Raw genomic sequence first — 13,436 nt, 5'->3', positions numbered from 1 at the left:
TTGGAATACAGCGCTGCGGTCCGGAAGGCATTGAGCGACGCTACCATGGGTTCTATCACATGATGTATAGCGATCACGTGATACGCTGCTTTGGAGCGCACCGTTGCGGTTCATTGCTTGCGGCATGACGTAACGAGAAACACGCCCTGTGATGAGCCTCGGGAACGCAGGACGCGACCCGATACATATTGATGACATACCCATCACGGTTACGCCTCTACATGGCGCCAAAGATGGCGCGCTACATCATCACATGTGGGACTCCTTCCCTCCTCCTTTCCTGTCTATGGAAATGGTAAGATATGTGTTTAAAGGGGTTGTCCCGCGCCGAAACGGGTTTTTTTTTTTTCAACAGCCCCCCCGTTCGGCGCGAGACAACCCCGATGCAGGGGTTAAACAAGAACACCGGACAGCGCTTACCTGAATCCCCGCGCTCCGGTGACTTCTTACTTACCTGCTGAAGATGGCCGCCGGGATCTTCTCCCTCGGTGGACCGCAGGGCTTCTGTGCGGTCCATTGCCGATTCCAGCCTCCTGATTGGCTGGAATCGGCACGTGACGGGGCGGAGCTACATGGAGCCGCTCTCCGGCACGAGCGGCCCCATTGAGAAAAGAAGAAGACCCGGACTGCGCAAGCGCGTCTAATCTAGCGATTAGACGCTGAAAATTAGACGGCTCCATGGAAACGAGGACGCTAGCAACGGAACAGGTAAGTGAAAAATTTCTGATAACTTCTGTATGGCTCATAATTAATGCACAATGTACATTACAAAGTGCATTAATATGGCCATACAGAAGTGTATAGACCCACTTTGTTTCGCGGGACAACCCCTTTAATCATTACTGGCTATATATAGGGTCGTGCACCCATGGAGATTTATGCTTGACAAAGGCGTTCATTGCGCCGAAACGCCTTGCATATACCAGTGGCTATTTTTTAGATATATGTGTCTGTTTCCAGAGGTGTGTTATTCCTCTTTTATATTATGAAATAAACCTCCTAGTATGCTATAGAGGTTTCTTTCGTTTTCATTGCATATTTGAGGCATTTATCTTAAGGAGCGCAGTGGCAATATTTTTGTTTTCTGAGCTACTCTTCTCAGGGCTAGGGATAGATAAAGCTGATCTAACACACTAAAGGTTTCCCTCAAAAAGGCAATCTCTTCTACACCTGTGTGATAAATAGCTAGGTGGATAGATGCTCTGCCTATGGGGTAATGTTCCCAGGTCACCTAGCCTGATGCCCCTTTTGGCTATCAGTTGCCTAGTAGATAAAGAGATAGATGAAAATAAAATAAAGTAGGACCTATGGCCTGGATGGTAGACTACAGGTATCTGTAGGTTTGAGCTTCTGAGCCTGTTTATATAAGTCCCCCCCCCCCCCCCCCCCATGTGAAGATACCTGTGGCTACAGCCAATTAGCCTTCCGAGTGGGTGGAAAACGTAGTCACCTTATATAAATAGTGTTAAGGTCTCGCTTTCCTATCATCGAGACCCTTAAAATCCAATCCTATTATGTGGTTACTTAGAAATGGAATGCCCAGTGGGCATAGAGTTACCAACTTGCCACCGCGGATCTGTACAGTCCTTGTCACAAAGCTGTAATACCGTTCACGCTAAGAGGTGCCTCAGAACGTCTTCCTCGTCATGGAAACAGCAGTGATGATAGTCTCTCTGGAACACCTCCAGGAGGGGGGGGGGGGGGGGGTAGAGAGGCAGGCAGACAGGCAGACATGCACATGGCATGGCACAGAACAGAGCAAGATGATAATGATGTCACCACCCTGGGCTCCTGCTGACACACTGTACAGCGTCTCTGTGCCAGGCTGCTGTCCTCACACAGAGAAGTGGTCTGAGGCATCTATCTATCCATCTATCTGTCTGTCTGATGTCTATCTATCTCATATCTATCTCATGTCTATCTGTCTATCTATCTCATGTCTATCTGTCCGTCTCATGTCTATCTGTCTATCTATCTCATGTCTATCAATTTTCTATCTATCTTTCTTTCTATCTCTCTCTCATTTCTGTTTATCTATCATCTATCTCATATCTATCTATTTATCTCTCTCTCATTTCTATCTATCTATCTCTATTTAAATATCATCTATCTCCTATTTATCGCTGATGAAAGTTATACATTTCCCTGTATATATTGCACACTTTACATACAATTAAAAACACATCAAAAACACATGCGTTTTTTAATAGTGTATGCAGTTAATACACTTAATAACGTATGTGGTCTTTGAATACCACATGTATTTTTTATGTGTTTTTCTTAATTGTGGTTCAAAAGTACATCAAAAACCATGAACATACCCTAAGGCCACTCTCACTCATGCATTCAGAAAACACAGCTCGAAATCATGGCATTTTTACAGCAATTTGGAGCAGCATTTTTGAATGTATGGTACTTCATTTGACAGTGCTTTTTAATGCACCCCATAATTGTGATGGATAAAGAGATGCATTAAAAAAGGCAAAAATATAACAAACAGCTCTCAAAAATCGCGATGTTAAGAATATGGCATTTGAGCACAGGTCTGAGTAACCCCATTAAAATCAATGAGAGCGTTGCACAGCGGGTAGTACAGCGCTCAGGACTCCGCTCTAATAGCGGTAAAAAGCAGTGTGTGTGTGTGTGTGTGTGTGTGTGTGAAAGAGTGGCTTAAGGGGCTACAAACAAATTTTCATGTGGTGCAGGAAATGAGCAATTGAACAACAATTAGCTTGAAAATGCTCTTGACAAATCCAGCATTGGCCCCTGAACCACTGCTAATCATCACACCTCACCTGAATGTTTCCAGGGGATTCTCTACTAACATCATAGGTCACAGTAAAATCTCCATCCAGTAAGGTGGTTGAGCAGTTGGCACAAGAACGCTGCTGATCTATTGTGGGTTTGAAAGAAATATGACCCTGAAGACAAAAAAGACATAAAATCATAATTATCTGTGGGTGTATGCTGCAGACATGAGCAGTTCTACATGCCATGTGGTTTATTTACACTTTAAACTACTTTACATTGGGCTTTGTTGTGTTAAAATCAGAGAACAATAGCTTTTCAATGGGTTAAAATTAGATAACTTTCTGCATTGTCCTATCACAATCAAGCTAAAAGTAGTCCCATTTGTATTTACAAGCTGTGTGATAATGAAAATCAAAAACCAAATGTATATGTTATATAAAAAGCCTCTTCATAGGTACACATGAGATCATTTGCACCTACTGACACAGGCATTTTACACATTTTGCCATTACACATAACTTATTACCTTTTCTCCAGAGAATGATTTTTGTATAGCAGGTAGTAGGTCATTTGTTATAAAAGATGCTTGAGCATCTAGAAAGCTGATACCTTGAGGTTCATGTATATCTACTTCAATCTGAAACCCAAAGAATAAAAAAGTGTCTCTTTAAAAGAAATTATATTTAATGGAAATGTTTTACCCAAAAGTTGCCCATTTTTCATCTATTTTAATCTAAAAGGGACATTTTCTTCCCAAAAAAGTTAAATGAAATATGTTAACTTAAAACAAGTACATGCACTATTTTACCAAAAGTAACAAGACACTTGAGTAACAATCAAATGTAGCATTTATTTACATATGTTAATACTTAATGGGACCTCCTTTGGCCCTAATGACATTGGATACTTTCTACTAACGTCTGATACACTTCAATTGGTATTTCCCTTCATTCATCCTGCAAGTGACTGGTTAGTTATCTCAAAGAAGACGACGCTGCTCATATTTCCCTACCCAACATTTCAGTTCATCCCGAAGATCTTCAGTAGAGTTCAGGTCGGGTCTCTATGCAGGTCAGTCCAGTCGTTGAACCATCCATGTCTCCAGACCAAAGTAAAACAATGTTGGATTTGTGACAAGACACGTTGTCTTGTTGAAAGTATTCTTGACAATTCCCAGAGTATTGACACATTTTGGGCAGCACATTATTGCCTACAGTGTCATGGTATGCCTCCATGTTCATGGCTCTACTCTACAACCAATGGACAAAGACCATGTCACATAAAAAATCCACAAACCATAATGGAACTTCTGCTGTACTTAACTGTTGGCACAATGCACTCAAGCAGAAGGCATTGCCCAGGCATCCTCCACACCCAGGTACATCCATCTGATTTGAAGATGGATTAGTGCAATTCATTACTTCATAGAATGTTCTTTCATTGCTCAACTGTCCAATGATGATGCACTTTGCACCATTGTAGACATGCAAATGCATTGCGCTTTGTGATGGACAACTTGTGTGCATAGGTAATATATCCAATAGCATGCAGTTCCTGTAAAGACCAAACGCCAAGGGTTTGCATCTTATGTACTATTGTTTAAGACACATGACATGCTAATAAGATATGATCTACCCTATTGGTTAGGGTGTCCAAATACTTTTGGTAAGATGGTATATGAGAGTCTGTGGCTTCCAAACATTCTAGAAAGCTCCCAAAGTGGTTGTCTCATCACAGACAAACCTTTCAACAGAAAACCCCATTACAGTTTATTATGCTGGGGAATGTCACCATTGGCTTCTCATTTACCTGCAGTGGCTGATACTGGACAAATACAGCTTACATGCAACCATTCATATAATTGGCTGTCCATATACTCCAAAGACAGAATAAGTCCACCCCGAATGCATGCTGTCATCTGTTAGTGGCTTGCCGATCTCACTCATAGAGCAGGATGTTGACTGAGGTACCTCCTTCTATGACATCCATATAATCCATTAACAGCTAGAATATTTTGCTCCCTAAATGGCTTGTATGCTTTGGATAATCTCTATTTGGTTAAGAAGGATTCTTTAACAATAGGCTAATTACAAAGGGTCCCTTTGATGAAAACCCCAGTGATCAAATGTAATTAATAGAGATGAGCGAACGTACTCGTCCGAGCTTGATACTCGTTCGAGTATTAGCGTGTTCGAGATGCTCGTTACTCGTAACGAGTACCACGCGATGTTCGGGTTACTTTCACTTTCATCTCTGAGACATTAGCGCGCTTTTCTGGCCAATTGAAAGACAGGGAAAGCATTACAACTTCCCCCTGCGACGTTCAAGCCCTATACCACCCCCCTGCAGTGAGTATATCGGCCGTGCAGAGCATTGCGCCCTGCAGTAATACTCCAGGGCCAGAAGCGCTTAGGCAGGGACAGAAGACATATTGATTGAATATAGGCAGTGGGCCTTTGCAAAACAATTTTGGGAAAAAAATCTATTTGGGCTGGGTGTGACTGTCCTCAGTGTTCTGGGTCTGTGCTGGGTGTAGTAGTTCTCCAAATTCATATGCAGCCAGCTAAGTGTTACAGCAGGCTTGCGCAAAATTATTTCCTGGCTCTGTCTGGGCTGTGAAATCACCGCTGTATTGCAGTTCACAGTGCAACACTCTGCAGTTCTTTGACATACTCCAGGGCCAGAAGCGCTTAGGCAGGGACAGAAGACATATTGATTGAATATAGGCAGTGAGCCTTTGCAAAAAAATTTGGGGGAAAAAATCTATTTGGGCTGCCTGTGACTGTCCTCAGTGTTCTGGGTCTCTGCTGGGTGTAGTAGTTCTCCAAATTCATACGCAGCCAGCTAAGTGTTACAGCAGGCTTGCGCAAAATTATTTCCTGGCTCTGTCTGGGCTGTGAAATCACCGCTGTATTGCAGTTCACAGTGCAACACTCTGCAGTTCTTTGACATACTCCAGGGCCAGAAGCGCTTAGGCAGGGACAGAAGACATATTGATTGCATATAGGCAGTGGGCCTTTGCAAAATGATTGAATATATGCAGTGGGCCTTTGCAAAAAAATTGGGGGAAAAAAATCTATTTGGGCTGCCTGTGACTGTCCTCAGTGTTCTGGGTCTGTGCTGGGTGTAGTAGTTCTCCAAATTCATACGCAGCCAGCTAAGTGTTACAGCAGGCTTGCGCAAAATTATTTCCTGGTGTTCCGTAAGCGAAGTCAGCCTCCAACCACAGGCCAATAAGCGGCACATTTAATTACAGCGTTCTGTTTCTGCATTACTGGTAATACAGCATGCTGAGGGGTAGGGGTAGGCCTAGAGGACGTGGGCGCGGCCGAGGACGCGGAGGCCCAAGTCAGGGTGTGGGCACAGGCCGAGCTCCTGATCCAGGTGTAGCGCAGCCGACTGCTGCTGGATTAGGAGAGAGGCACGTTTCTGGCGTCCCCACATTCATCACACAATTAATGGGTCCACGCGGTAGACCTTTATTAGAAAATGAGCAGTGTGAGCAGGTCCTGTCGTGGATGGCAGAAAGTGCATCCAGCAATCTATCGTCCACCCAGAGTTCTGCGCCGTCCACTGCTGCAACTCAGAATCCTCTGGCTGCTGCTCCTCCTTTCTCCCAGCCTCCTCACTCCATTACAATGAGACATTCTGAGGAGCGGGCAGACTCCCAGGAACTGTTCTCGGGCCCCTGCTCAGATTGGGTGAGGAGGACGATGACGTTGAGACACAGTTGTCTTGCAGTGAGGTAGTAGTAAGGGCAGTAAGTCCGAGGGAGGAGTGCACAGAGGATTCGGAGGAAGAGCAGCAGGACGATGAGGTGACTGACCCCACCTGGTTTGCTACGCCTACTGAGGACAGGTCTTCAGAGGGGGAGGCAAGGGCAGCAGCAGGGCAGGTTGCAAGAGGCAGTGCGGTGTCCAAGGGTAGAGGCAGGGCCAGACCGAATAATCCACCAACTGTTTCCCAAAGCGCACCCTCGCGCCATGCCACCCTGCAGAGGCCGAGGTGCTCAAAGGTCTGGCAGTTTTTCACTGAGAGTGCAGACGACCGACGAACAGTGGTGTGCAACCTTTGTCGCGCCAAGATCAGCCGGGGAGCCACCACCACCAGCCTCACCACCACCAGCATGCGCAGACATATGATGGCCAAGCACCCCACAAGGTGGGACGAAGGCCGTTCACCGCCTTCGGTTTGCACCGCTGCCTCTCCCCCTGTGCCCCAACCTGCCACTGAGATCCAACCCCCCTCTGAGGACACAGGCACTACCGTCTCCTGGCCTGCACCCACACCCTCACCTCCGCTGTCCTCGGCCCCATCCACCAATGTCTGTCAGCGCACCGTCCAGCCGTCGCTAGCGCAAGTGTTTGAGCGCAAGTACGCCGCCACGCACCCGCACGCTCAAGCGTTAAACGTGCACATAGCCAAATTTATCAGCCTGGAGATGCTGCCGTATAGGGTTGTGGAAACGAAGTCCTTCAAAAGTATGATGGTGGCGGCGGCCCCGTGCTACTCAGTTCCCAGTCGCCACTACTTTTCCCGATGTGCCGTCCCAGCCCTGCACGACCACGTCTCCCGCAACATTGTACGCGCCCTCAGCAACGCGGTTACTGCCAAGGTCCACTTAACAACGGACACGTGGACAAGCACAGGCGGGCAGCGCCACTATATCTCCCTGACGGCACATTGGGTGAATTTAGTGGAGGCTGGGACCGAGTCAGAGCCTGGGACCGCTCACGTCCTACCCACCCCCAGAATTGCGGGCCCCAGCTCGGTGGTGGTATCTGCGGCGGTGTATGCTTCCTCCACTAAAGCACCCTCCTCCTCCACCTCCTCCTCCAACGCAACCTCTGTCTTGCAATCAAGATGTGTCAGCAGCAGCAGCACGTCGCCAGCAGTCGGTGTCGCGCGGCGTGGCAGCACAGCGGTGGGCAAGCGTCAGCAGGCCGTGCTGAAACTACTCAGCTTAGGAGATAAGAGGCACACGGCCCACAAACTGCTGCAGGGTCTGACAGAGCAGACCGACCTCTGGCTTGCGCCGCTGAGCCTCCAACCGGGCATGGTTGTGTGTGACAACGGCCGTAACCTGGTGGCGGCTCTGCAGCTCGGCAGCCTCACGCACGTGCCATGCCTGGCCCACGTCTTTAATTTGGTGGTTCAGCGCTTTCTGAAAAGCTACCCATGCTTGTCAGACGTGCTCGGAAAGGTGCGCCGGCTCTGCGCACATTTCCGCCAGTCCCACGCGGACGCTGCCACCCTGCGGACCCTGCAACATCGGTTTAATCTGCCAGTGCACCGACTGCTGTGCGACGTGCCCACACGGTGGAACTGTACGCTCCACATGTTGGCCAGGCTCTATGAGCAGCGTAGAGCTATAGTGGAATACCAACTCCAACATGGGCGGCGCAGTGGGAGTCAGCCTCCTCAATTCTTTTCAGAAGAGTGGGCCTGGTTGGCAGACATCTGCCAGGTCCTTGGAAAGTTTGAGGAGTCTACCCAGGTGGTGAGCGGGGATGCTGCAATCATTAGCGTCACCATTCCTCTGCTATGCCTGTTGAGAAGTTCCCTGCAAAGCATAAAGCAGACGCTTTGCGCTCGGAAACAGAGCCGGGGGAAGACAGTATGTCGCTGGATAGTCAGAGCACCCTCCTGTCTATATCTCAGCGCGGTGAGGAGGAGGAGGTGGAGGAAGATGAGGAGGAGGGGGAAGAGACAGCTTGGCCCACTGGTGAGGGTACACATTCTGCTGGCCGGTCATCCTTTCAGCGTGTATGGCCTGAGGAGGAGGAGGAGGAGGATCCTGAAAGTGATCTTCCTAGTGAGGACAGCCATGTGTTGCGTACAGGTACCCTGGCACACATGGCTGACTTCATGTTAGGATGCCTTTCTCGTGACCCTCGCGTTACACGCATTCTGGCCACTACGGATTACTGGGTGTACACACTGCTTGACCCACGGTATAAGGAGAACCTTTCCACTCTCATACCCGAAGAGGAAAGTGGTTCGAGAGTGATGCTATACCACAGGACCCTGGCGGACAAACTGATGGTAAAATTCCCATCCGACAGCGCTAGTGGCCGAAGGCGCAGTTCCGAGGGCCAGGTAGCAGGGGAGGTGCGGAGATCAGGCAGCATGTACAGCACAGGCAGGGGAACACTCTCTAAGGCCCTTGACAGCTTTATGGCTCCCCAGCAAGACTGTGTCACCGCTCCCCAGTCAAGGCTGAGTCGGTGGGAGCACTGTAAAAGGATGGTGAGGGAGTACGTAGCCGATCGCACGACCGTCCTCCGTGACGCCTCTGCCCCCTACAACTACTGGGTGTCGAAGCTGGACACGTGGCCTGAACTCGCGCTGTATGCGCTGGAGGTGCTTGCTTGTCCTGCGGCTAGCGTCTTGTCAGAGAGGGTGTTTAGTGCGGCTGGGGGAATCATCACAGATAAGCGTACCCGCCTGTCAACCGACAGTGCCGACAGGCTAACACTCATCAAGATGAACAAAGCCTGGATTTCCCCAGACTTCTCTTCTCCACCAGCGGACAGCAGCGATACCTAAGCAATACGTAGGCTGCACCTGCGGATGGAAGCATCGTTCTCTATCCCCATCACAAAACGAGGACCTTTTTGCTTCATCAATCTGTGTATAATATTCCTCCTCCTGCTCCTCCTCCTGGAACCTCACATAATCACGCCGAACGGGCAATTTTTCTTAGGCCCACAAGGCTCAGTCATATAATTTTTCTAAACAATTTTTATACGTTTCAATGCTCATTAAAGCGTTGAAACTTTCACCTCAACCAATTTTTATTTTAACTGGGCTGCCTCCAGGCCTAGTTACAAATTAAGCCACATTAACCAAAGCGATTAATGGGTTTCACCTGCCCTCTTGGTTGGGCATGGGCAATTTTTCTCAGGTACATTAGTACTGTTGGTACACCAATTGTTGGGGGCCCTCGCCTACAGTGTAATCAAATTAATTTTTAGCCCACCTGCATTACAGCTGACGTTACATCAGCTGTGTTGGGCACTGCAATGGGATATATTTATGTACCGCCGGTGGGTTCCAGGGAGCCACCCATGCTGTGGGTCCACAGGGAGTTGTAACTGCATGTGTCCACTTCTAAAGAACCCCAGTCTGACTGGGGCATGCATTGTGGGCCGAAGCCCACCTGCATTAAACATGACATTACCTCAGCTGTGATGGGCAATGCAATGGGATATATTTATGTACCGCCGGTGGGTTCCAGGGAGCCACCCATGCTGTGGGTCCACAGGGAGTTGTAACTGCATCTGTCCACTTCTAAAGAACCCCAGTCTGACTGGGGCATGCATTGTGGGCCGAAGCCCACCTGCATTAAACATGACATTACCTCAGCTGTGATGGGCAATGCAATGGGATATATTTATGTACCGCCGGTGGCTTCCTGGCACCCACCCATGCTGTCGGTCCACAGGGACTTCACAATAGGGAGTTGTACCTGCCTGTGTCTATGAATTAAAAACCCCGGTCAGGCTGGGGCATGCAGTGTGGGCCAAAGCCCACCTGCATTTAATCTGACGTTAGCTCTGCTGTCCAGGGCACTGCAATGGGATACATTTATGTACAGCCGGTGGGTTCCAGGGAGCCACCCATGCTGTGGGTGCACACGGAATTCCCATTGTGGAGTTGTACCTGCTGTGACTATTTATAAAAAAACGCGGTCTGACTGGGGCATGCAGACACCTTGACAGAATGAATAGTGTGTGGCACATAGGTTCCCCATTGCTATGCCCACGTGTGCAGCTCCAGATGGAGGTGGCACAGGATTGGATTTCTCATTGCTTATGTACAGCATTGTGGACTATCGCCCCGCCCCTTTTAAAGAGGGTCACTGCCTAGTCGTGCCAACCCTCTGCAGTGTGTGCCTGCGGTTCCTCTGGCAGACGCACTTATAAATAGACATGAGGGTGGCGTGGCATGAGGGCAGCTAAAGGCTGGGCAGGGACAGCTTGGTGTGCGCTGTGGACACTGGGTCGTGGGGGGGGGGGTTGGGCAGCATGTAACCCAGGAGAAGTGGCAGCGGAGTGTCATGCAGGCAGTGATTGTGCTTTGTTGGAGGTAGTGTGGTGCTTAGCTAAGGTATGCATTGCTAATGAGGGCTTTTCAGAAGTAAAAGTTGTTGGGAGGGGGGGGGCCCACTCTTGCCGCTATTGTGGCTTAATAGTGGGACCTAGGAACTTGAGATGCAGCCCAACATGTTGCCCCTTTCCTTCCCCCGTTGCTGTGTCGTTCCCATCACTTTCTTGAATTGCCCAGATTTTCACAAACGAAAACCTTAGCGAGCATCGGCGATATACAAAAATGCTTGGGTCGCCCATTGACTTCAATGGGGTTCGTTATTCGAAACGAACCCTCGAGCATCGCGAAAAGTTCGTCTCGAGTAACGAGCACCCGAGCATTTTGGTGCTCGCTCATCTCTAGTAATTAAAGGAGATGTCTCGAGGAAGCAGTGAATTTTTTTTTTTGCCCAGTCCCCCTAATTAAGCATACATTACTAAGTCCCCCTGTAAATGACTTTTCTAGTTGGTTTGTACTTACCGTTCCAGCGTTTCAGCAACTTATAAAAGTTTCCCCAAGATGGCCGCCGGCTTTTTTCCCGTCGCTTGCTGTAGCCCGACGTGCGCGCTCCCAAGACTCTGCCAGCTGTGTCTCCATGACAACACGACGCCCCGCAGCCGCCGACCGGACCCCTGGAGTGAACACGGCCGACCAGTCACCCACCGCCAGGCAGCAGGTAACCGGCGCAGCCCTCGGCCCCCCCACGCTAGACCCGGCTCCCCCGCGCTACCGCCCTGGCTCCCCAGCGCTACCGCCCCGGCTCCCCAGCGCTACCGCCCCGGCTCCCCAGTGCTACCGCCCCGGCTCCCCAGCGCTAGACCCTGACAGACGAAGGCCCCCTCGGCCCAGCGCTAGGCTCCTGAGCCCAGCGCTAGGCTCCGGAGCCCAGCGCTAGGTTCCGGAGCCCAGGTGAAGGCCCCGGAGCCCAGCGCTAGGCTCCGGAGCCCAGCTGGGCTCCGGGGCCTACCGCTGTGGCCCGGGACCTTCACCTGTTAGTGAAGATCACCCCCCGACCCATCACTTACCTGGGCGGCTTCTCGGGACAGCTGGGCTGCTGGGCTGGGCTTCTCTGCTGGGCAGCTCCAGTTTCTGCACCTTCCTCTAACAGAGGATGGTACAGAATAGCCGCTCCAGCGCGCTCCCGAGCAGTGACAGCTCGTCTGCGCATGCGCAGAAGAGCTGTAGCGGGGAGCACACTGAAGCGGCTCGTGCTGAAAGGAGAAGACCGGACTGCGCAAGCGCGTCTAAAAAAGCAATCTGCCAGCGAATTTAGACGGAACCATGGAGAAGACGGAACCATGGAGACGAGGACGCTAGCAACGGAACAGGTAAGTGGAATAACTTCTGTATGGCTCATATTTAATGCACGATGTATATTACAAAGTGCATTAATATGGCCATACAGAAGTGTATAACCCCACTTGATTTCGCGAGACAACCCCTTTAAGCATTGTAAAGACATCCTCCACCTCACCCCAATGTTTGAAAAGTAGTTGCATTGTATTAGAAGCTCTACTATAGAATGGGGAATTTCTTCACCTGCATGGATGCTGTCATTTGTTTGTTGTCATTAGTTTTCTACATGGATATCTGTCTTCTGGACTGGTGACAATTCAATAGGTTGCCACAGTAATTTAACCCTCTCCAATCCACTGTCTGATGTATAAAGACATTATGATTTAGGGCTGTACAGCTCCGTCGGGGTTCTCTTACTATATATTGCCAGCCTCTCTGCTGTCGAAGCCTTTCCAATGTGTAACCTCATGCAGTACTGGCTTTAACTAGCATATAGCACCATTGTATAACAGCAGAAAAAGAGTAAGCCCCCTAGGAAAACCAGAATACAAATCGGATTGGAAAGGGTTAATATAATTCTTTTTGCAGTGTGTTGAGGATACTATTTGCTACAATGATTCCATCCAATGTGGAAGCTCTCTTAAAGTGTTTCTGCCTGTCTCTGGTAATTGGGCTTGTAAGAGTAGAGGCTTTAACCCCACAATATACATTTACAATGGTGAGGGTTTGAAGCCCAGGAACACATATTGTACATTTACAGGGAGTCATGATTAAGTACTGAAAGTAATAATAAACCAGAATGATATTGTCCTATTCAAAATATTACTACAAGAACTGCACCTCGTATTTCCTGATAAGAGTTTTTGGCTGAACTTTGATGAACATCTCATATTTTCCAAGGTTACGTTTCAGCATCTCTTCATAGACCAACTCAAATGTAACGTTACTTTCTGAAGCCACGTTAACTGACACAGTAAATTTCTCAGTCTTTCTGCCAGAGGCCCTGCAATAAGAATGATAGTATGACACATGTCGTAGAATATATCTAGTACAAGACCAGCACACTGGGGCATATTTATGGAAAATGATACCAAGGAAATATTTATGACGTTGCTTATAGCAAATTTTCCCAAAGTGGATTCTATCGACCCCAAAGTTCCACACTGGAGTTTCTGGAGTTCAGTGAACTAGATGGAAAGAGTGGCAGCTGTCCACAAGCAGGTTAGGGATCATTATTAGTCATATATTCACTGTAAAGGCTCAAGTTTTATCCTTTCACTACTGTCAGCACCCGCTGT

The 13,436-nt window shown here is 48.8% G+C and overlaps 1 protein-coding gene across 1 annotated transcript in view; it reads right to left on the bottom strand.

Annotated features, from left to right (window-relative positions):
* Nucleotides 1-13,436, bottom strand: part of LOC136621169 (inter-alpha-trypsin inhibitor heavy chain H3-like) — a 191,825-nt gene that overhangs the window by 136,483 nt on the left and 41,906 nt on the right. Inside the window, exons 6-8 of the mRNA XM_066596443.1 lie at nucleotides 12,979-13,141; nucleotides 3,278-3,388; nucleotides 2,796-2,921 (exon numbers count right to left, since the gene is read on the bottom strand). Coding sequence (XP_066452540.1) covers nucleotides 2,796-2,921; nucleotides 3,278-3,388; nucleotides 12,979-13,141 — 400 coding nt within the window. The remainder of the gene's footprint in view (nucleotides 1-2,795; nucleotides 2,922-3,277; nucleotides 3,389-12,978; nucleotides 13,142-13,436) is intronic.

This window comes from Eleutherodactylus coqui, chromosome 3 (genome assembly GCF_035609145.1).
Source record: "Eleutherodactylus coqui strain aEleCoq1 chromosome 3, aEleCoq1.hap1, whole genome shotgun sequence".
Taxonomy (NCBI): domain Eukaryota; kingdom Metazoa; phylum Chordata; class Amphibia; order Anura; family Eleutherodactylidae; genus Eleutherodactylus; species Eleutherodactylus coqui.
This window is presented reverse-complemented; position numbering and strand designations above follow the sequence as displayed.